This window comes from Oenanthe melanoleuca, chromosome 15 (assembly GCF_029582105.1).
Source record: "Oenanthe melanoleuca isolate GR-GAL-2019-014 chromosome 15, OMel1.0, whole genome shotgun sequence".
Lineage (NCBI taxonomy): Eukaryota > Metazoa > Chordata > Aves > Passeriformes > Muscicapidae > Oenanthe > Oenanthe melanoleuca.
This window is the reverse complement of record NC_079349.1, coordinates 8,377,443-8,401,409: the sequence shown is the minus strand read 5'-3', so window position 1 is coordinate 8,401,409 and position 23,967 is coordinate 8,377,443. Positions and strand designations below refer to the sequence as shown.

Sequence of the window (23,967 nt, the reverse complement as noted above, 5' to 3'; positions counted from 1 at the left end):
AGTATTTACATTTAGCTGAATCATCACACAACTGCTCATCTAATCCACAGGTATTTTCTAAATTTAAAGCTGCATCATTTCTTGTTAATTCAGCGGCCAAAGAAGAAAGTTGCCACTCCTGAGTAAGACTGTGTTACTATTATTAGTAGCATTAGCTCCCAAACCAATGTCCCAGGACAGCCTCTCCTGTGACTCGCCATGCATGTGCTGTTTTCCTCAACACAAGCAAGAGTTTGCTCTTCCAAACTCATTCTGCCCCCAGGTTTACTCCCACTGATGCTACTCCTCTTTATGCTCCAACACAGCATTCCCATGCACACCAACCTCTAGTTATCCTTGGCAGCTGTGGATAGCACCTGCCCTTCAACACCCACTGCAGGTCACAATGCAATTCCACCAAGTTTTTTGTTACAGGTATAATAGTTTTTACATCCTGCACCAGTAGCTCTTGTTCCTCTGGTTTGCTGACTGCACTCCTCGCATTAGTGTGCAAATACCTCCGTTCTTTCACAAACACCACACCTGCTTTCTGGCTGTTCTACTGAGCACAGCCTTTTCACCAATTACTTATCTAATTACTCCTCTCACCAAGTAGAATACTTTCTTTCTCTCTGCTGTCCAGCATTTTCCTCTCTGGTATTTACAGATGTTACTCTTCTCTTCCTGCACACAGATGTGGTGAATTAAGTCTGTCCCACATTTCATTTCTTTAACCTTCAAGTTCTCTCATCATGTCAGGCTAGACAGTCCAGTGAGACCTACACCCCAAACACAACACCAGAACCAGTGTTGAGAAATGTTACTTCCATAGAATCCTCCTCCTATCCATATACCAAACATTCTTTGGAACTCCAGTACTCAGTCAACACCATCCTGGTGAATACTCCAGGCAACAACTTAAGTTGCTGAGTAATACATCAGGAACAGGAGAAGATAAAAATAGTTTTCTACTAATGTGGAAGTTCAAATGTTCCCACAATCAAAGCCTTCAGTGGTTTTTGAGTAAATCCAAACATTAACATGATTCTGCCTTCCCCTAACCACTGAATTCCATTATATTCCAGAATTTTATTAGGTCCATAGCTTTTTCACATTTGGCAAAAGTTACATAAAAAGGAAGAATTACAGCACAGCTGTAAAAGCAGCTTTCTTTGGGACATCCACATCGTAAAGAATATCTTTAAATAGACTAGCAATGGCACAGCTTAATTTTCAGTGACAGAAGAAACTATCAACTCTTTTTTCCGTTTTACTGCACATTCACACACACAAACTAACAAAAAGTTTTCTTAAAAGACCACTGATATTATTTTAATTATTTGTCTATAGTACACACTGGGGAGATGGTTAACTCTAGCACAGTTTCAAAGTTTGAATGTTAGATTTATTTCTTTAATTCCTTGAGATAAATAGGAATATTTTAAAGAGTTTTTTCTGTAAAATATCAGTGTTACTATTCTGTAGCACCTCTCTAAAATAGCTGAGAACTCAGAATGATGACAGACTGAATGCTGTTATAGCAATGCCACAGAGTTCAAGTGATTCTTTGCCAAGAAAATTAAGTAGTTCACTAGCAAAGAACTTCTTAAAACAGTTTTTGAATGTAGTTTAGTCATGCTGTAAAGATAAAGTTTTGAATTGTACCACAGTTGAATTCTTGCTTTCATATACCTGTCTCATGGTTCTTAACAAAAAAAATAAAAAAAAATTACAGGTCACTTCACTTTTAAGATACACAGAAAGAGATGCACTAGCCTGTTTTTCAAGAGCAGCTGAAAATGTTCAAAATTGTGATTGTACAGTCACAATATTTCTTTACTTGTTTTTAAGTACAGCTCAGTATCCAGTAGTTTTAGTAGAGATTCACTGCTGGTGACAAAGCATATGGTCAAGGAGCTTATGAAGTGCAAATACACTAGCTTGTCTGGCAGAACAAAGCACAAGAAGCACACTCAGAACTGGAAGCAATGAAACAAGCTCTCTACCCGAGTCCAGCAATGTCACTCAGCACCACCTGAGTGATATACAACCAAATGAGTAATTCCAAATTTAACCACAGGCTTATGTGTCATTTCAGTTTAATTGCAACATTTTTCCTTGTCAGGAAAGTCTCTTTTTAGATCACAAACTCTCCTCATCTTCAGGATACCGGCTCTGACCATAAGAATGGACGGATAACTCAGACAAGCAAAAAACTGTTTGTGCCATTAACTGCTCAAAATGAATAGAAGCCAACTCAGTCTCTGTTAATAATGTGTACTACCAAACAATCACGAAATTCAAATAAAAATAACCAAACAACCTGAAAGAGTCACAGTGCTGCTGCAAAGTAAGCTGGCACAGGGCTGAGCACTCCCTTAGGTTTACTCACCTGGACAGTCAACTTCATCGCTCTCGTCCTCGCAGGTAGGCCACCCATCGCACTGCCAGTTCGAGGGGATGCACTGAATGGTTCCACTCCGACACGCAAACTGCCCCGGCGTGCAGCGCAGCTCTGCCAAGCAAGGAAAAACCGTGCTTTGTTTGAAATGTTATTTATTCTTCCAGATTTAGACATATATTAATCATCTGTCATGTAATGGATCACCGAAGCATTATGGACAAAATCTCTGGTTAACTCAGCCTGCTAAACTCCTTCAGTTCAGATCACTTCATGTCCTAAACTGCATTTCTGTGGTTTTAACAGACAGAAGGATATGGGAAATAATTCTCTTGAGACATCCATCGTAAAACCTTCCTGATAAAGATAGCTTGTGAGCCGCTATTACCACAGCATTACCCATTTACTTCTTGTGGGGCACTGAGGAGTGCTTGTTCAATTTTCTCAGAGCTGAAGTTCAACAAAAATATGTTTCAATAGTTAAGCACTACATTATGCAACAGCCTCAGAATCCTATTTCCATTCTAATCACTGTGGATGCCAGAACCCACTAGACTTGCACAAATGCCCCGTCTGACTTAGAGACATTTCACAGAACTACTTGTAAAACAGTATCTATATCCATGAACCTGTTTTCACTTTCTAGCTTCAGCTCTTTTGTAGAATTTCTCTATATGAACATATCCTTTACTAGAAACTGTCATTATCTGCAAACATGCAGCTCCTGCTTGTAAGTTCACTGCCTACTTGTCATCATTACACTGTCACACCTAATCAGAATTATAAAAAGTACAACTTTTTCAAAATCTTTTTTTTTTTTTCATTTCCATCTATCAAATGCCAGAACCTAATAACTCAGCTTCATTTTATGTCCTTCAAAACATTTTGCAGGGAAGAAAAAGGTCTGTCTACAAAAGTGAACAATTCTAAGCTTGTTCACAGCCAGTCTGCCAGTGCCAACACCATCCACGGGCTCACCTTTCCACCTGACCATCACTGTCCATCTTTGTTCTAGACAGTGACTGTCAATTTTCCAACCATTGTTTTTGAGCAATTGAGCACATTTTGCTCCAGTGAGCTGCACTAATCCCAGGTTATTTATGTCTAGAGAATGAGCACATTTTTAAAAAGAAGAATTAAATGTTTATATGTAAAGCACATTGATTTTGAATGGATCCAGTAGGAAACTGTCTTACAGACGGAAATCACTACAAGAGAATTTAAAATACAGCTATGCATTCTATTACCCACAGTTTACAACATAAGAGCAGACTGTAATTGCAGCTGTTAGTTCTTGAAACACGTGTCTAAGCTAAATCAAGACAGAGGTCACATTTAAGGGTTCAAACAACATGACTGGGTGTAATAAACCCAGTCATCAGGCACTCTCAATAAAAGCGGTACACATACACTAGTAATTGGTAAAACATATTGATAACAGGCTTCTAATCTGATGTTAGACTAAAATCCAGTCCTACTGCTGGTTCCTCTATAAAGCACAGACCTGCCCTTCTAGAAGAATAAAAGCAGGCACATCCTCTTAGCAACCACCTACTCAGAGCAAACATTCAGGTCACAAGATTCTGGAACTCACACCGACCTGCCAGACTACTGACAGCAACAACAGACCTGACAGCACCACAAGTGTTCTCACTCTTTTAGAGCTTTACTCAGCCCAAACAGCTAACAGTGAGCACAAGGGAAATGGAAAAAAAAAAAAAAAAAACAGAATTACCAGTCATATTGACTTCCCCCTCAGAAAAAACAAAATAATTTCAAATCTCATGTCTGTGAGTCAATTAAATCTCCTTCTAACTTAGAGGAAAAAATCCAACAACACACAAACCACCAAATCAAACAAATACTAAACCACAAGTTGAAATTAAAAGCATTCAGATTTTAAGCCCACAGAAAAGGGCCATTTGGTAAATAACTGCAGCTTCTTTTGCCACTTTTGCATAAAGTCACAACACAAGGGAAGGCTCCTTAGAATGTCTTGCTACGACACTTTCAAGTACAGAATTTACAACGGGGCCTGTGGCAGATCTTTTAACACATCAAGGACTATTCTCAGCCCATCTCCAGGTTTCCACTGCATCCACCTGCAATTATAGCAAATTCAATACTTTAAAACAAACTTGATTTTTTCTTTTACTGCTCAATTTCAATGGAATTCACACATATACCCTGTGAACAAAATTATTCTGCAGCCTTCTGGCTTCACAGGCAGCATCCACCAGGAACACCAACCCACACATGGGAAAACCAGAATACTTTTGTTTGCAATTCCATACATGCTATTACTATTTTATGTACAATTACATATGACTGGCTCAGATAAATGGATGACTCCATCTCAGTACTATGGGAATTAAAAAAATACCAGCTACATGCTGTAACATCACTACTTCCTGTGTTAGAGACACTCCTCTCTGAAGAATGTGGATACATGGAAGAGTACAAAACATTTCTATTAAAACACCTTTCAGACCAGCTGTATCATTGCTCCCAATGGAGATCATGCTGTCACATGCACTAATTATTTCAGACCAGGGAGTATGACTGCTATCTAATTCTGCTGCAGAGAGGAAAATGTGACACAAAGAAATAATGTGAAATTAAAATCAAAATTTCTGTCAATAAGCCCTCCTGAACCATCAGCAGTAAGACATAGACATAAAAATAGATGGAAGTCTATAACAAAGCTGTAAGATTTTAGCCAAGGAATGGAGATACTTGGGTGAGGCGAGGATGCACAGGGTATATGTGCTGCTCTCCAGAACCCTGTGAAACATTTCACATCAGTAGCCTATTCTTAAGTTAAAACAGCAGATAAATAAAAACATCTCAAGCCCATCTCTAGCACAGAAGAGGAAAATCACACCTCCAGCAGCAGGACAAGAGATAGGAAGATGTATGAGAAGTACTGAACAGTAGAACATTATGTGACCATCCATCTTTCCTGGAATGCAAGTCATTACTTAACACATGGTCAGACTTTGGACTTTCCAGGAATGCGGTAAATAACTGTTTCTTCACTCATATATTTTTCAGTTCTTTTGAAGAATAGCAAAGATTTCAAAAATATCAGTCCATTTCTGTCCTTAAAGCCAGATACCCCTCACAGATCACAGCTGTTGATGGTAACAGCAAGAAAGGATGAATAAAATACCTTAAACTATCACGGCCTCAGCACTAAAACCGTACTTTCCACCAGCTGTTTAATGCAGAAACAGTTCATGTTTTCAAAATAATTAGTAAATACGTCATGGCATGAGTTCAGCTAAGAGCAAGCAGCTGCTGGAGCAGAAGCACAAGACATGAAGCCAAGGGCATCAACAATTGCCTGGAAGTGAAAATGTGGAAATGCAACCTCCCCCAGTGTTCATGTACGATGTGATGAGTGACATCAGCACTATCATGATTCATATGTGCAATTCTAAAATAAAAGGCTTCTTTTTCTTTTAAGGATCAGATGCAGTCTTTGCTATGCTACAGGATGACATTTCATACACTGAAATCTTACTGCGGAGTAATTAAATTCATATGGCATTTACTGGAAGACAACACTGAAAATAGCAGCAATTGTAGTTTTTGCACAGTACAGAGTATAAACTTACAAAACATCACAAGTTCATGCAGTGTGAGAACATAAAAACATTTGAAGCAGTGGTCATGATAGTCTTCATTTCACTATCTCAAAGCACTTCTACAACATTAACCCTCAGGAATCTTACCAACATCCTCCTGCATGGTCACAAAGAAGTACAGAAAAATTCAAGAGTTTGACAAAGGCTACAGACAAGATGAACCCTCTATGCTTTCATAATGACACTGGGTTTATTTTTTAGACCCCAAGCAACCTGCCAGCACATCACTATCTAAACAAATGTCTGTCAGAAATATTAAGTGACAACAGTGTATTCTCTGGTAACACTTCACCTATTTTTCTACTATAAATTGGATACAGAAAAGAAGAAATTCCATAACTTGATACAAAAAAAGCAGACAAATTGAAATCAGATTCAGACCATCAATTCTACAAGCTTAATATATAACCAAATATACTGTCAAGTGAAGGCGAAAAAAAACACCAATACTAACTTGCTGGGACAGGTTATTAGATAATATAACCTGTCCACCTGTCACTCATCTGAAAGAAGTCTTACGAGGGCTGGTTGTGGACTTGTAATCTGAATTTTAAAAGAAAACTTTAAAAATAGTTAGAAATTTACTTCATCAAACCAGGAATGACCAGATTATAAATCAATTTAAACAGTACCACACAAACAAGAGGCCTTCTCTGCTTCAGCTGTGACATATATTTTAAGTTAGCCAGCAGCAAAACCAACAGAAAAACTGTTACAGGAAAACCTCATCTTTCAAGGTGGCTGCTTACACGCTCACACAGAGCTTTTGTTCTGAAGACTTTACCCACTGCACGTTGAATGCCAGGTGTTTCACAGAACTCATCACGTATTTCAACACAGGGGTCAACTAGCTTTTAGAATTTTCTTTACAACAGGGTAATTTCTTTATTTTCTGCTAAGTACTCAAAAAAATCACCATTTACAAGAAGCATTATCCACAGGAAGGACTTCATGATAGATGAATAAAATATACTCACACACATGCTCACTCTAATTTCCAGCCAGCATCATGTATTTCACAAAACAGATTTTGGCCACTATAAAAATAATGCAGGAAGCCCTTTGTTAACAATCTCACATTGTTAACAACTCCCTCTGTGTAGCTGAGAACATTTTCCTCCTGGAGCCCAAGCACTGAGAAACTGCAGTGCATCCTTCCTGCAGCAGATGCACAATGGTCAATGAGCTGCCCTGAGCATTACCCTACCTGAAACCTGTATTTTCCGCATCATTTTTTAATACTTTTGAGGTACTCCTGCTCACATCTAAGCTGCAACTCAATTTTTATTAATCTTCCCCCTTTTTATGCAAGACATAAGGGATAAATGGTTATTCAAAGTAAATGTTTTATTTTAAAGAAAGGTAGGGACGATCCATATCCAGTATGTGAAAATACTTTTTCAACACAGTACATCTCATTTTAGAGCTTCCAACACCAAAGCAAGGCTGTAACAGACACATGAGACAAAGCATTGATTCAAAACAAGTTCACCTTGCTGGTTCAGTTTCCTAAATGAATGTGATCAGTTGGCTTTGAAACAGCAAGCTTTAGACCAAATTAGCTACTGTTGGTCCACATTAAGTCAGATCAGCTCTGGTTTGTCCCCTTGCAACCAGAAAGATTGCATGCTCCAGCTAATTCAGCAGAAATACAGCTGTACAAATCCAGTACCCATTAATGTGGAATTGGGGCATCATAATAGTTGTCTGCCCCAAAGACAGAGCATCTACTAATATATCTATCATTTTAAATGTTTGTTCTTACAGAAAACATTTAAACAGTTGGGACCTTCACCTCCAAGGCACCAGAAAAGTCTCGAGTGAGGAGCAGGGTTGGAGCTCTGAGGCACGAAAGGCTGGTACCAGGTCACACAGCACTGGGGTGGGACAAGGAGTAGGGCTGGAAACAGCTCGCGGCAATGGGCACAAGCCAGCAGATGTAAACATTTCCTGCAAAGAGAAGTTGCTGGGTAAATGAGAAAACTTTGATACTGTTTTAGCAGGACTCTCTATCCTCCTTGAAGACAGATACGAAAGAAATTCAGCTGGAAGAAATGTTATATCCAATAAAAATGACAGAGGCCCTATCTCGGCACATGTAATAAACATCTACTGCAAAGCATTAGGTGAACACATCAAAGTTCTCAAAATCTAAATTTCAACCTTATATTTTCAAGACACCAAAGATAAACACTACAGAAACCTGTGGAAAAAAGGAGCACTAGATCATAAAGCAGAAATGTTTCCCTGGCAAACAGAACATTCCTCTCACTAATGTTCCTAGCTCTAACATATAAAGCCTCCAGCAGTACAAAAACCTTGATATCACAGCAATTTACTAATTCAGAGTACAGATGAGGAACCAGAGGCTGAAACTAAAGCCTTCAAAATATAACTCTCAATTCAGCAAAGTGCTTCTATACAGAAATTAAAATCAGTGACTACAATCACTGATTATGAAAGTTTGGGTTCTTCTGGCTGCAATTACTGAACTTTTCTTTATTAAGCTAGTAAAGGTATTAGCTAATAAGGTTTTATACATTAAGATAGTCTTTTAGTAGCTAAGACTACTAGATGCAGTAGATGTTAGTGTTCACATAGCATGTATAGATTTGAACCTATTTCAGTTTTTAACACAAAGAAATGTCATTTTTTATTTGCTACACTAATTGTTCTTGTCTGCTGTACGGGAATTAAGATTTGATTACATGCACAACCAGCATTTAATGTTATTTCAGTTATAAGCTATTACTCTGAAATTGGTGTACTGGAAGAGTTAAGTTTGAAGTACCTGGTTTGGTTTTATATGTAAGCTTTTAATGAACAATGGCAGGTTCATGTGTACACCAAATTTACTTGCTTATTTAATCATATTACTCAAGGTTGGACATGGTATATCTTCTGGCATCATTTTTATTTACAGACCAAAGGAAAACAAAAGACAAAAATACTTCCTCCTTTCTCAGTGGAAGTCACTCATTGTCCCAGATCAGATGAATTATCTGTAAGGGAATATTCTGTTCAGATTTCAAGAGGCAATTATAGTAATGAAAAGCTGATTAAGCATTAACAAAAACTAACTACAAGTGCTTAGACCAGTAACTCTCTTTATTCAGATTTTAACTTGTCCAACAGGTCTTTCTTATGTTTTATAATACTCAAGCTACTTACTTAAGACCTGTACCTACATGTTGCACCATCCCTTCATATTTTAACCCATTTAGGAATAAGTTTCCTAAAACTGAAAATTATTTTTTCTTAAATCACTGTTTCTATATAACCTGAGCCATGCTAGACTGCATGAGTATGATCAGATCTCAGTCCCTGCCCGCAAGAAGCCCAACTCCTTAAGTCCTTCACCCCTAGAGATTCTGCTGAACACCAATTCTCACCAAACGCCTGCAAACAAGCACCAGAAACAAAACAACAGAAGGAACACCACACCCACTGCCATCAAACACAGACACTGAGTTCTATAGCTAATATTTATGCTCAAGAGGAAGCATAACACAATCTATATTGCTCTAGACTGGTATTTACTGCAGTACCATAAACTTTAAAATACTCTTAATACTTCCAACACAATATTATGATGGCTATCATAATGCACTACTCAGCAGATCCATGTAAAAACTGTCCTTAAGGTAATCCTCTGTACTTAAAAAGCAGCTTCCCTAACTTGGATGTCTCCCAAGACCACAGGTGAAGTTCACTGGAGCAGGTCTGGTGTATCTCACAAAATTCCTGAAAATCTGGCATCCTGTAAGGAGCAGGGCTGTCCTTCCAAAGCCAGCTGCTGAACAGCCCTCAGGGACAGAGCAGCTACCAACTGCACCTGAGGATATTCTGATAGCCTTCAAACAGATTTGCTTGGTTCTAACCTGTCTTTGAGGTATCTCCAGGGCCATACAAGGGCTCTGCTCTCAGGAAAGAGCCATATGTAAATGGTATTTCCCTCAGCTCCAGATCTCAGAGAAATTTTCACTAACCATTCATTTCCCAGCAAGTCTTTGTGTCACTTAGTGAATCCGATGTCCATTAAGTATTTTTGAGTTTATTATTATACCACCCACAGCTGCATTCAGTGTAGCAGAATAAACACATACAGTACTTTATAACAAAGTCACAGTAGGAAGAAAGCAGACTGTAACACCAATTTTTTCCAGGGAAGAAAACTATTCGTGAAGCTCATGTGTTACCATTGGTTATCCATTTCACAGTTTATTAAAGTTTCTCAAAAACTAGTTCTATTTACTGTTCTTCAAATTAAAATAATTAAAACTAAAAACCTTCAGAAGAAATAAAAGCTAGAGAAAAAATGAGCATTCCATTTTCATGTCCAGTTCCACAGAAGATAAAATGTTTAGCCATTCACCTGCAATACTGAAAACATGCTTAGGGAAGTACCCTTAGATCATGTAGCTTTGGTTCATCATGGCAGGAGAGTAAGAAAGCACAACAGCACCTAATAGCACAGAGCCTGGCGGGGAAAAAAAGGCCATGTGATATGCTCATAGCTAAAACACAGCCCACACCTATTCTCAAATCTAATTCCAGCTCCTGAAAATTAGAGATGCTTAAGTTATACTCCCATTTAATAGGAATGCATCAGTTCCAAAAATAAATAAATAATCCATGTTAGAGGCATTAGCATTTTTTGCATGACCTCAGCATGCCGTTTCATGAAGTAATTAAAATTGTGACAGCATTCCAGCTGAAAACTGTAAGTCCTTAATGAGTAATACTCATCAACACATTCAGTATTACTCAGTGTTCTGTCATAGTAAGTTATGCTAGATCACCTCAACATCCATCAAAAGATTTTACAGCACAGTAAGGAATGGTAGCAGTCTCCTTCCCTCACTCCCTTGTATTTGCTCTCCAGGTACCCACTCTCAAGAGCTGGAAGACAGGGACAGGGAGCAGAATGAACCCCCATAATCCAAGGGGAGATGTTAAGAGACCTGATGTGGTCACTCAGACACACACAGGTCTATGGGGTTGGAGAGGAGAACCCAAGGATATTGAGGGAGCTGGTGCAAGTGCTCACTGAGCCCACTGAGCCACTTCCTATCATCTATCAGCAGTCCTGGCTAACCCAGCTGGGGCAAGTATGACAGCCAGCTGCTGTAAGAAGCTGGGGAACTTCAGGCTGGTCAGTCTGACCTTAGTGCCAGAGAAGGATATGGAGCGGATCATTCTTCATGAATGGCACGCACAGGACAGGCTGGTGATCAGGCCCAGCCAACATGTGTTTATGAAAGGCAGGTCCTGCTTGACTAACCTGATCTCCTCCTAGGACAAGGTGACCCACTTAGTGGTCCAGGGAAAGCCTGTGGATGTCATTTACCTGGTGGATTTTAGTAAATCTTTGACAACACTTGCCACAGCATTCTCCTGGATAAACTGGCTGCTCATGGCTCATACTCTCCACTCAGTAAAAAACTTTCCAGACAGCTGGGCCCCAGGAACACCTTTCCACTCTCTACAACTATGTGGAAGCAGGTGGTAGCAAGGTGGGGGTCAGCCTCTTCTCCCAAGTTACAAGCAACAGGACAAGAGGAATGGCCTTAAATTGCATCAGAGGAGGTTTGGATTGGACATTAAGAAAATTTCTTCACCAAGAAGACTGGCAAGCATTGGAACAGACTGCCCAGAGAAATGGAGTCACAATCCCTAGAGGTATGTAAGAGAGGTGTAGATGTGGCACTTTGGGACATGTTTTACTGGCAGGCTTGGCAGTGCTGGGTTAATGGTTGGACTAGATAGTCCCAAAGGTCTTTTCCAACTGAAATGATCCTATGATTCTGTATTTATTATACCTACACCCTGCATGAGCTTGGAACTGGCCCAGTTTTTCCTTGCTCACAACTGTCATTCACTGCAACTCATTTTCTGCTCTTTGTCTGGAGGGCAAACTCAAGGCCAGGAATGATGGAAAAGAGAAAAAGAACTCAAAATAGCTAAAAAAAAACAAAAGCAAAGGCAGGCAAGAGACACAGCATTCAGCCAAAGCAACATCAGAGCTTCTTAAACAGGAATCCTGGCTATAATTTTTTAAGACTTAAAAAATACAGATTTTGAACATCGCAAAAGTGGGCACTTATTCCTAAGACTGAAACAGAAAAAAATGTATTTCCCAATTCTCCAGCACTGCTAAAACCAAAGAGAAAACAAAACTTGCTATTTGAACTAAGCTGAAAGAATACTGTGAATTAAGCAATGCAGCATTCCAGACTGAAAACCAGTTTATTTTCATAGTGAGAATACCAAGCTAAGCAACAGTCTTGCACTTCTCCCCCCCTTAGAAACTGTTATATTATGATAATAAGTAAAGAGGCAGAAGGAAAAAGCAAAATACAGCACAGGCACAAAGAGCAGTCAGTACAAACAAAATCAATGCCATTGGTACTCAAGAAGCCTCTAATATGGCTCAAAATTAAAGCCTACTGTTTCTCCATACTAACAACTTTGTTCAGGACTTTGAGTGTTTTGTACAGCCTTAGGCAGGATTTCAGTGTTTTAGTCCAACAGTGACAAGTGACTTAAACCTGTGCAGCACCAAATTTTTAACCCTTTCCCTGAAGTAAGCTGATCAGTGAAAGTGCCAATCACACCTCACAAATTGACTGAACAATTTCAAGCAAGCTTGAGAAAAGTCAAGACCAGGAAAAGACAGAACATGTCTTTCCAAAGCTTGCACAAGGGAAGGAAATTATTATCTTCTTGAGCTTCAGAGAGCAGGAAACCCCCACATGGTTTGATTGCTCAGCAGGTGCCAGCCTGCCAGCACACCTGGGTGCCACACTGTCACCACCGGGGGTGGTTTCCCAGCTGGCAGCAGAGGAAGTGGTGAGCTGGGTAACTGAACCTTTGCAGGAGACCTCACAGGACCCCCAGCTTTTTCATGTCCAAGGATGTACTGTGGATAGGCAAGATATGGCCTTATTAAATCAGTGTCAGGCAAGGGTATTACAGCAGAGGAGGTACAGGGACATAGACAAACCCACTGCAGGCCAGGTTTCATTAAGTCCCACTGCCTACAAAACATGGTCACAGGAAATAGTGCTAAGTAAAAAGCACTATTCCTCGCACAGAATTTAAATACAGCCACACACACAAAATACTCATTCTCCCAAGACCTGAAGCAGCAAAGAAAAAGTCCACTAAGAATAGCATTAGCAGTGATAACTCAGCAAGTCCTCAATTGTGTCCAAAAAAGGGCACCATCAACAACAGTGCTTTCTCCCTACAATCCATACAGCAGGTCAGGGCAGATGGATTATCCCACACACACCACAAATCCTTCAACTACCTGGGCACCACAGCTCAAAGTACCTCTATATCTAAAGCTATTACCTGGTAGCTGCCCACCCAGAACTACTCCCAAGAAAATCTAGGCATGCAAGATGGTTCCTCTCTTCTTCCTGTATTTTGGATCAGTATTTGTTCATATACAAAACAGTTTCACTAAAAATCAGCAGAGGAAGAGACTGTATTCCCTTTGACCAAATTAACTACAGGTGTACAAACAAACAAAAGACCCCAAACAAATAAGCAAAACCAACACAAACCCCAAGCCTGCCAAAAAAAACCCAACCAAACAACTAAAAACTAACAAATACTCCACAGAAACACATTTTTCTCAAAGGAAAAATTCAAATCCAAAATTTTACATGAACTGAATTAGCATTTTCTTTAGATCACGTTTCAACAAGAAGAGTACCCAAATGAAACACGATAACAGCAATTCAAAACTGTCAGAGCAATCAAGGCTAATTTGTAGCCACCATTAAACTCAAAGTAGGAATTGCCAGATTTCAGCAGTATTACTGAGCAAGCCCATTTACTTTCAGCAAGACAACACATGTTCCTTCTCTGAGGAAAACAAAAAAGTTTCTATCTCATCTTTTTTTTAGTATACGATTCAGCAGTATTTAAGCATATTCCTTAAACTATCAGCACATGAGCAATCCTAACTAATCTAATGAAAATATACAATTTAAAGCTGAGTATGTACTTTAAAAACTTTGCAGAACTAAAATATGAGGAATTGCAGTAGTCTTTGAAGCAAATAGGTGACAAAGTTCTACATATGAAATCAGATATTCTTTAATTACACCATTCTCCAAAAACTAACATAATTTTTTAATTTTAAAACCAAATTAACATGGAAGAAGTTCTCTACAGGACCTAAGAAAGTTCAAGGTCTTAAACAAGAATCTAACAATTCAGGGAGACAAGAAAGCTGTGCCTGAGCACTATTCAAATGGAGGTCACACTAAAAAAAGCTTTTGCTCCTGTTTCACTTTTGTTCTTCACATCTTGGACAAGACTCGATGAGCAAGCACCTAGAACACTAAAGAACAAAAATTCAATCTACATAAATGATATGACCTTAGATAGGGAAACCCAGTTTTGTCCTTTGCGCAGGAGCTGTCATGTATTGGAGCAAGTGGCTCATGCTTTGAATAGCAATCCCCTGCTCCACTGAAGCTGAACACGGCAGGAATGTGGCCAATGTCAGCCACAGCTACATCTGTCCATGCTGACTGAGATCCTGGGCTTCCCTCTTCCCCAGCAAATCAAATACCCAAGGAGAAATTCCACACCTCAAACTCCTAAGTTTAACAGTTCTACCAGAAGGCAGCAAATACAGATCGAACCATAAAAAGCCACGTAACCCTCAGAGTAGTTTTCTCATCCCCCGCCTTCTAACAGCTCAAGTACTGCCAGCACTCTTCAGCAGCTATTATACCCATGTGTCAAGTACTGTGTCACAAAACTTGATCTTTGCCATTTTTCAGCTGCCACACCAACAGAAAAATGACATTCAATTCCATTACTGCTCAGGAAGACAAAGATGGGCACTACAGCATTCTTAAATCATTTCCTCCTACCTGCTTATTGCCGGAATTGAGGTGGCATGATGACTTCTACTTAAGTATCTGATCTTCCTCCTGCAATATTTCCAACATCTCATGAAGATTTTCCCAGATGTCACTAATAGAGTGGTCTTATGTCACTGATGTTAATCAGTGAAGTAATTTACACGTATCAAATAATTCCACAGATTCAACAGAGAGAAAACAGAAATGCAGTTTTGACCATTCCTAGATTAAAACAAAAGGCAATAAGTTTTAGAGGTTTAACATATACAAGGTAAAATGCCACTTGTGCACAATCTCAAACCCAGCAGGTGTTAGAAGAAGGGTTGTTTTCTTTCAAAGTGTATAAAAGATGACAAGTTACTTTTAAGTCAGAAGAAATCTTTTTATTTACATTGCTAAAGAAATATCAACACAGACCAAACACAGAAGTACTAAGGGACAACACTAACAACACTAACTTAGTTTTGCAGCCAGCCCAGAACATTCAGCATCATTCTACTAGAAATGGCACTTAATGCCATTTTTCTACTAACTTTGACTTTCAGATAATTCCACTGGGCACCCCAAGTAACTGGTCCTATAGTGGGATAGGTATGAGGAAGCACAACAGAGACATTGTATGAAAGAGAAGACTACACAGGAAAAAAAAGAGTTACACAAATGAAAACATGACAAAGGAAAAAATCAGTTAAAGGACAAAAGAGCAGGGAATATCCCAACAGCAGCCACCAAAAGCTACTTCTACATTTCTACCCCTTGAGCTTGCTGACAATTCTCAAGCACAATAATCAATAAACAGAACAGAAACTAAGTACGTTAGGCCAACCAATTTTAATTTTAATTAAGCAGGAAGTAGAACGTTATTTAGTTTAGCTATAGGTAATGAAGTAACTATCAATTGCCATTAAACCTAAAACTGTGTTACTAAATTATCTGAATGGCAGGCAAACACTACTAATAACTTTCTTAGGAGTTCATATAGCAAATACCATTAAAATGCTGTTCATGAAACGCAGAATTAGCAGGCTGACCTTTAAAACAAAGAAAAATTTAAAGTTTCACAAGAAACCACAAAATGCCAGAGGATTTCACAGTTCACGGAATATGGAATAAAGGTTAATCCCAAACTCATATTTTTAAGCAACTAAGTTGCTCAAGTCCTGCTACAGCAAATCAAAACGACTTCACCAAGTGATCCTTGATTCCTCCTGGACTCAGGATCCTCTACAAAACCACCACTGAAGTGCAGTCCAGACATGTGAGCCTGTCATGCAGGGATCCAGTATGGAACAGAAACACTTCCACAGAGTGGAAAGCCAGGAAGGATTGGGCATGGCAGGCACCCACCACGCTTAGTGCTACAAAAATACTGGTACCTGAACTGTCCTGGAAAACTGAATCTTCTTTAAAGCTGCAGCTTATGAGGGACCCCTGCATTAGACTGCATTTATACAATAAGCTATAACTGCAGAACAAACAGACTGGCAACTAGAGTTATCATAAGAATCTGGTGTTTGGAGTCTGTCACAGGAAATCATTAACAATGTGCTTGACAAACACTTTCAGGAGTTGCCTGGGTTTGCCAAATTTTGTTTTGGAACACGAAGACTGACGACCTCTGATACTCCTTTCTAGCCATAACTTTCTATCAGCCTACACAGAATAAATTATTAGCAAGGCTCTTCCTATCAGAGGTAAACCCTTCAGATCACACAGGCAAAGATCTGGAGAGCCCCCTCACTGAGCTTACCATGAGCTGAGCTCTGTTCCCTTTTTATCTAAGCTCTTCCTTGTCCAGGCTATAACTGCAAGAACCCAATGCACATGTCCACTTCAAAACACAGAACAACCCTGAACACACATATTAAGCCCTGAAGGGCAGGAGCTGTGATTCTACTCAGTTCCTTCTAGCTCCAGACAGAACTTTCAGGTATCAGAAGCTCCTCTCAGGGTACATAGGTCTGCACTGCACAATGGGAAGTCCTGCTAATCACAGAAGTTATTCATATGCACCTCACAGAATCAAACAAGAACTTATAAAAGTTGCAAGAAATCACCACATAAAAACCCAGAGACCCAGGCATTACTCAAAGATGGACCATAGAGGAACTACTCTTGCATTACAATTCAACATCAACACCAGCCCTAACAAAGGTAATGCCAGGGGACAGAATGATTCATTTAAGTCTTGAACTGGTTTTCTGACATTCACCAGGGGATTTTACATCCTTCACACTCAGTACCTAAAATACTCTTCAGTCTAGCTTGTGCCTTTCCCCCCCTATACCAGGAAAGAAGCACAGCTGCCTCCTCCTGCTGCAGAGAGAAGCTGTGGCAGTGTTCTATTCTCCATCACTTCTGCTGCACTGGACCAACCTTCCCCTGCCCCTAAAACTACTGTAGGGACATAAAAGTCGTGTTTGCAAACTCCCAAGGTGCCCCTCTTGTTTACTACTTCTCAGAGCTAAAGCAATGCAAACACCCCTGCCTACTGACTCCTTTTTTCTCCTTTACTTTGTAGCCACAGCTAGCAGCAAATCCATTTGAACCTCGAAAACTTTGCTTTATAATTAACATCAGGAATTAGCAGTCTTCAAGTATCAGACCTGCTAATAAGGTCTGATACCTTCTGCTTTGTTTCTCTGCTACACTGAGACAAGCCACAAAAAAAGCTTTTTCACATTCATCGGCCTAACTGCAGCTGTAAAAATAGAAAACAGCAGAGCAAGAACCATCAGGAGAACTCAATAGGAAACAGTAGGAAAAAAAAAATAAAACTTAAAACCAGTAGATTAAGAAGCAAATGGATGAGGAGGAAAAACACCACACTGGAATACAGGCCAAGCCCTACTTTCAGCAAAATTAACTGAGGAGGTGTGATAAAAACCCTTCCACCCCTCACTCCTAGAATCTTCCACTTGGGAATTCACCTAAATACACAGAACAGGAACTACAGCTAGCAACGACATGAACCGGAATAAATACCACTCACCACAGCTCTCACTAAAGTGGAGACAGTGAACAAAGAGTAAAATAAGGTTTTGTATTTGCCTACCAACAGAGTCTCTCCAGAGCAGAGGAACACTGGCCAGAGCAAATTTTATGACCGATATGTTTGGGTCTCCATTTGACTTAATCAATACACTTCAACTGGACTAAACCAGACCCATCCAGCCACAGCACACCGGTGGATCACCTTGAAACTATGCTGATCATGGGTTTGCTTAGACCTCTACTCTGATGAGGTCTGCCTTGCATGCAAGACCAACATCTCTTGACTAAAAGACAACAGTTAGCAATTTGAACACACTTGTCAGTTGTATTGTGTCAAAACACCAACATCCCACTTGTAAGAGCACAACTGCAGCTGCCAGCAAGCTCCAAAGCAAATGGGAAGTTCCATCTGTGAGCTGGAGTGTGGAGTTTTAACCAGACCACTTGCACTGGCAAGTCTTTCTAAGCATTGCAGATTAAGTACATTGTGCAATATTTTTTTGAAACAGAACTTGGGTAATAAAATTACTTCCTCTAGCTGGCTTTGAAGTGGAGAAAAAACACGGCAAGAACAAGAACTCAATTGGCTTTTAGCTGCCTGGCAAATGCTCTAATAAGAAAGTCCAATGACCTACATTCACAAGGCTCTGTACTAAACCGCTATTACAAAATCCAATATAAAGCCTGACCATGTTTAAGTGTTTTCCATTAGCAAGCAGCAGTAACTTGTTAGAGAAAGATGAAAACATGTTATTGTCTTTAGCGATGATGATCTTAATTAATCCTCTAAATACTATTCTGAAACATGTCAGCATAGTCATTCCAGACTGCTTAAGCTCCCAATGCTACACAAATACACCAAGACCTCTACTTCTCAGTGGGATGCTTGGGATGTTAACAGAAAAAAAAACTTCTTAAATATTCTCAAACTGTGAAAAACTGAATTCATAACAATTTATACCTCTGATGCTCTTCCAACAACTGACATAAATGCACTGGTTCAGAAACTCAGGCAAAATCTAAGCTAGCACCAGAACAGCTTATTGGAACTCAGTTAACACATCACTGAAATATTTCCTCAGACTAAGACATCAGCTCTTTCAACCACCTAGTCAGATAAGCTGACACAGATGGGTTTGAGTTGTCCTGGAAAAGGTGTTATTACATTTAACCCTATGTGGTAACTATCCCCAAAAAGCAACAGATAGAGTAAAATTAGCAAGTGTTTAAAGGAAATATTAAGTTAGTCCTTCACTCTACGCCCATATAGCTGTAAGAGTTTGATATATTCAGCTCCAATTCACATTAGCAGATTCCAAAAACAATGAGTAGCACAACTTAAGGAGAAATGCTCTACTTTGTCAAAAAAATAACACTTTCAAAAATGCACTATAAAGCAGGCAACTAGTCAAAACAAGAAGGATATGGTCAAAACAGAATAGGAAAGACGGATACACTGGGACAAAAAATAATATCCAAGTGGCAATTCTCAAAGGCTCAAATTACCATTAAAAGTCAGGCTCAGAAAAATTCAACTGCCCACAGTGCCTTCAAGAACCCAAGTCTGCACAGCTGGGGCCAATGGTATGTAGAAAGTACCTTGTGCTGTTAGTGATGGCAGTAGCACAAAACAGACTCATGTTACCAAGAGAGAAAAAAACAAGGGAAAAAAAGACATTTTAATTAATTTCTCCCTAATCTACTAAAGCTGACCTCACCCTAAATGCAGAAAAAAAAAAAAATCACTGCCTTTCAGATTGCATGAAAAGATACTACAGTTGAGGAGGCTTAAAAGAAGGTTTTATTTGTCTCAAGAGCACAGCAAGAACATGGATACAAAGATAGTGTCAAATTAACATGGAAATACAAAGAGATGCCTGATCCGCGGGACTGAATTGTGAAGGGACTACACATTCATCTCTGAGTAAACAAAACCTCCCAGCGCCCTGCAGCACTCATCTGATAGCTGCAGGCATCCTCCCTCACCCAAAAAAGACACTGTGCTACAACACACAGGTTTAAAGAAGTAAAAAGTCAAGCAAACACCACCTGGGAAATAAATTCTAAGTCCAAGTACTCTTCTCTTCCTGCTGTCTCTCCCCAGAGAAGACTAGAGAGACTTCTTCACTACTAATTAAAGTGATAAATTTGGTTCTGTATGTCCTCCGTACTTGTACAAACCAGGTTTCCCCTACTTGCACCTTATGCTTCAGGATCAAATCATGTGCTATTAATCTATCAAATGGGTGATTTGTTTGAGACAGCGGATTCAAGATACTGAAAGAAGCAAACCAACAACACCAGATTATATTGGCAAAGAGCCTGAGGCCACCCAGAAGTGATGGGCTCTCCTCTGAGGAGGAGGGAGAGGCATCACCATGGACAGCTCAGCCACCACATAAACAGCATGGATGAGCATATTCCAAATAGAACTCAGAAACTCATCACACAGCAAGGAATTCCAGCTGCAACACTATATCCAGCAGCACTATTTCACCTTAGGTTCAGGATACCTATGGTTAGAGCAAAATTCATGGAATGCTTATGGAGTTGCCACAAGGGAATTCTAACACTACAAGTTTCAAAGCTAGTGGTGTAGAACCTGAGCAGATGAGTCAAGGTTTGCTCACAAGGACTCTTCAGTCAGCGAGGCTACGGCACCACAAATCTCTAAAGCAGGTACATTAGAGCACCAGTGGAAAAAAATCATTCATCTTAACAAAGCAAATCTAAGTGAAAAACGTGTGTTCATCCATCAAGCATCAGATGCTGACAGAGGTACAATATCAAACTGGAGTGACAAATGTGACACAACATGAAAAATGCCATTTTTTTAGTTTCTAGGAGGCTACAATGCTCAACACCAGCAGAGTTCAGGGTCAACCGGTAAAACCACAGTTCTGAATAAGCTGAACCTTTTCACCCAGCAATCCAGCAGCCTGGAGCACTTAGTGCCAGCAAAAAGGAGCTGCTTGAAATCAGTTTTACATAGTACCTTCTCAGCCATAAAAGCATCTAGCTCTAATAATACCAGGCTGCCAACACAACAGGGGTTTTTTGGCTACTTAAGTGCATATCATAAGCCCTGTATATACACTGCAGTGCCAAAAAAACAAGCTAAAACAAAACAGGGCAGACACAGAGACGTTTCAACACCCAAGTTAGTTATTTCAATAACTCTGCCTACACTGACCCAATTGTGTTTCAGTTCTGTTGGGAACTCATTTAAACGCAGTTCATTAATACTGTTATGTTTTATTAGTCTGGGTCATAAAAGTTATTTCGAAGAGAAAGAACAAGGGAGTTTCAAAGTACACCATGGTTCTTACTCTCCTATTTACTAGGAGTACCTATCACCCAGAACAGTCGCTCGGTGCCACAGGAGGGCGATTTCCAAACCTGCAAAGCCACTCCAGGCAGCCTCACTTTGGCTACTGATGCTCTTTGGCAAGAGCTGCCCATGACACCTGGGGGCTTTGCCAAGCCCCCAAAGAGTTCAACACCCAAAAAGAAACCCCAGCTGAACGATATACCTAGAAAAACTGTAGTTTTCTACCCGCAAACACCAACCATTTCTCCTAAGTTAATCATCTTAGGATTTTAAGTACCATGCCTAGCAGCTAGCACACTCCACCGCTGAATTATTTCCCTAAGGGAAGCACAAACAGAATCAGAAAGACGAACCAGGTGCAGCAGTTTTTTCTCTCTTTCTGGCAGAATTAAATAGCTTTTCGAAAGCAAGCATTTTGTCTGGCCGTGTAGGCATCCCAGGCCCACAACACAAAAGCAGGTAAGTAACAAGTACCTGAAAACTTAGTCACCACATTTTCAGCGCTCGTTTTCCGTCGGGTTATGTAAATTTCTATCTAAGCTTTAAAACTTTGGCACGAATGTTTTCCCCGGACTCCTAGGGTAAATCCAGCCTCTCTGGCTGGGATCCAGGCACCCGGCACAGGGAGCGATGCTCGGCCGCGTCCCGACTCTGTTTAAAGGCACAAAGCAGCGGCAAAGCCCGAAACTCCCCAGAGGGGCCGGCTCGGGTCACTCCGGCCCCCGCTCCGGGCTGTCCCCGGCCGCCCCGGGGCTCATCCTGCCCGGCTCCCCGGCCCCGCCGCCGCCCCTACCTGGCCGCAGTGGCTCGGTGATGCTCAGCACAAGGAGGAAGAGGAGAAGGAAGGTGCCGCTGTCCGCCTTGGGCACCATTTATCCTCCGTTCATCCTCCCCCAGCACAGCGCCACAAACCCGCGGGGAGGGACGCGCGGAGCGGCGGGAGGACGGGCCGCGCCGGGCGCGCGGGGGCCCCAGTCCGCACCGAGCTTTTCCCTTGCCCTCCCTCCGCCGTTCGCCGCCGCCCCGGGCGGAGCCGGCGGCCCTGGCTGCGGCGGGAGCGGCGCGGGTCGGGCGGCCGCGCTGGGGCGGCTCGCAGGGCTCCGCCGCTGCACAAGATGGCGGCCGCGCCTCCCCGCTGCCGTGCCTCCCCGCCTCCGTGTCCGCGCCGGCACGCCCCCTCCCGCCGCGCGCCGCCCGCCCAATCCGCACCCGGGGGGCGGGGCCCAACGCGCAGAACAGCGCACGCCCCGCCCCCTGACGACAATGGGCGGGGCCGGGCGGGGCCGCCAGCAGGGGGCGGTGGCGGGGCCGCCCCGAGCCCCTCACGATCCCCGGGACCCCGCGCGGGCCCTTGGCCCCCGAGGGATGGCCACTGATGGCCACCACAATGCCCCGGGACAGCCTCTGTCAGTGCCCTTTAACCCCCAGAACAGCATTTCCCTGGCCCCAGCTGTAGTGTCCTTCACTGCTCACATCCATCACTCCCTTACAGCCTTTCCCATTCCCGCTGGGACAGCCCCAAACAGCTCCCTCTGTACCCGGGACAGCCTTTCTCATTCCCGCTGGGACAGCCCCAAACACTTCCTCTGTACCTTTCCAGGTTCCCTCTCTCTGCTCTGGCCTTTCCCTGCCTGTGCAGGTACTTCCCACCACCTCCCCTGTCCAGCAGCAGAGGCACAAAGCTCAGGACTTCCCCACCCCCAGGCTCCCAGGCTGACCCTCTTCTGCTTCTTCATCACTCTGGTCCCCCCTGCCCACAGCGTGGTGACAGTCCCTGTCTTCATGTCTGCAGGGCGGCACGGACCAGCAGCACCTGGGATGGGACACTGCCACAGGCAGCACTCTGCAGTGCCAGAGCCAGCCAGGTATTTCATAGCTCCTGGAAACATTGCAGTCCCAGTTCCCAGGCCCAGACAGAGAGGAAATGCATAAAGAAAACGAATCGTGTGGCTCAGATCATTGTTAGTGGCCCTGCAAGTGACAGGTATCTGCAGGAATTTGACCCTGGGTGTTGCTGCATGTCAGCCAGGCAGGGTGGTGGCTGTCCCTGGCTGGAGACAGCATCCGGTGCCACAGCTCTCTTGGTGCTGGATGGTCAGCCCAGTTGGCATTTGGGATCAAAAGGCAGTTTTAGCATGAACACCCACTTCCCAAATTCAGCTGGAGTTTCCACTCACGGCGGGCAGTGTTTGGGCAGCACCGGGACATCAGCTGAGCCAGGGGCCAGACACAACAGCAGACAGCTGACACTTTCCTCTGCAGGCAATTCCAGCTTTTTAGTAAAACCTATTCAAAGTCAAAATCCGGGAAGCTGCCTTGGAAATGTCCGCATATTTTTAATATTTACAATGAGGTGTTTTCTACTCTTTTGCTACAACTTGTAGTTCTCAAGTAAAACATTGCAATTCCAATAAGGACTATCTTGACCAAATTTTATCCACTCCTTGTTTCCCAATTAATACCAATTACTCAGTATACCCAGCAGCAAACTTTTCTCAAGGGGTTTCCTGATGGATGTACAGCTACTTCTGCTCTCTCAGGACTCCCCCCTCAGTCACTGACTGCCCTAAAAGTCAGCTGCCAACCTGCAGGCAGGGAACAGGGGCTTCTGTGGGATTTCTTGGGTACTCACTACCTCTGTCTTCACAGAAGCTGCTGTTGTGCTCAGGTCAGCAGCTCCAGGGAGGTGCTTCTTTCAAACTTAAATGTGCAGTTTAACAT

General features: G+C 41.7%; 1 protein-coding gene across 1 annotated transcript in view; it reads right to left on the bottom strand.

Annotated features, from left to right (window-relative positions):
• DGCR2 (DiGeorge syndrome critical region gene 2) overlaps positions 1-22,393 on the bottom strand; it is a 51,270-nt gene extending 28,877 nt beyond the window's left edge. The window contains exons 1-2 of the mRNA XM_056504088.1: positions 22,040-22,393; positions 2,372-2,494 (exon numbers count right to left, since the gene is read on the bottom strand). Coding sequence (XP_056360063.1) covers positions 2,372-2,494; positions 22,040-22,118 — 202 coding nt within the window. The 5' untranslated portion in view covers positions 22,119-22,393. The remainder of the gene's footprint in view (positions 1-2,371; positions 2,495-22,039) is intronic.
• Between the last annotated feature and the right edge of the window lie 1,574 nt (positions 22,394-23,967).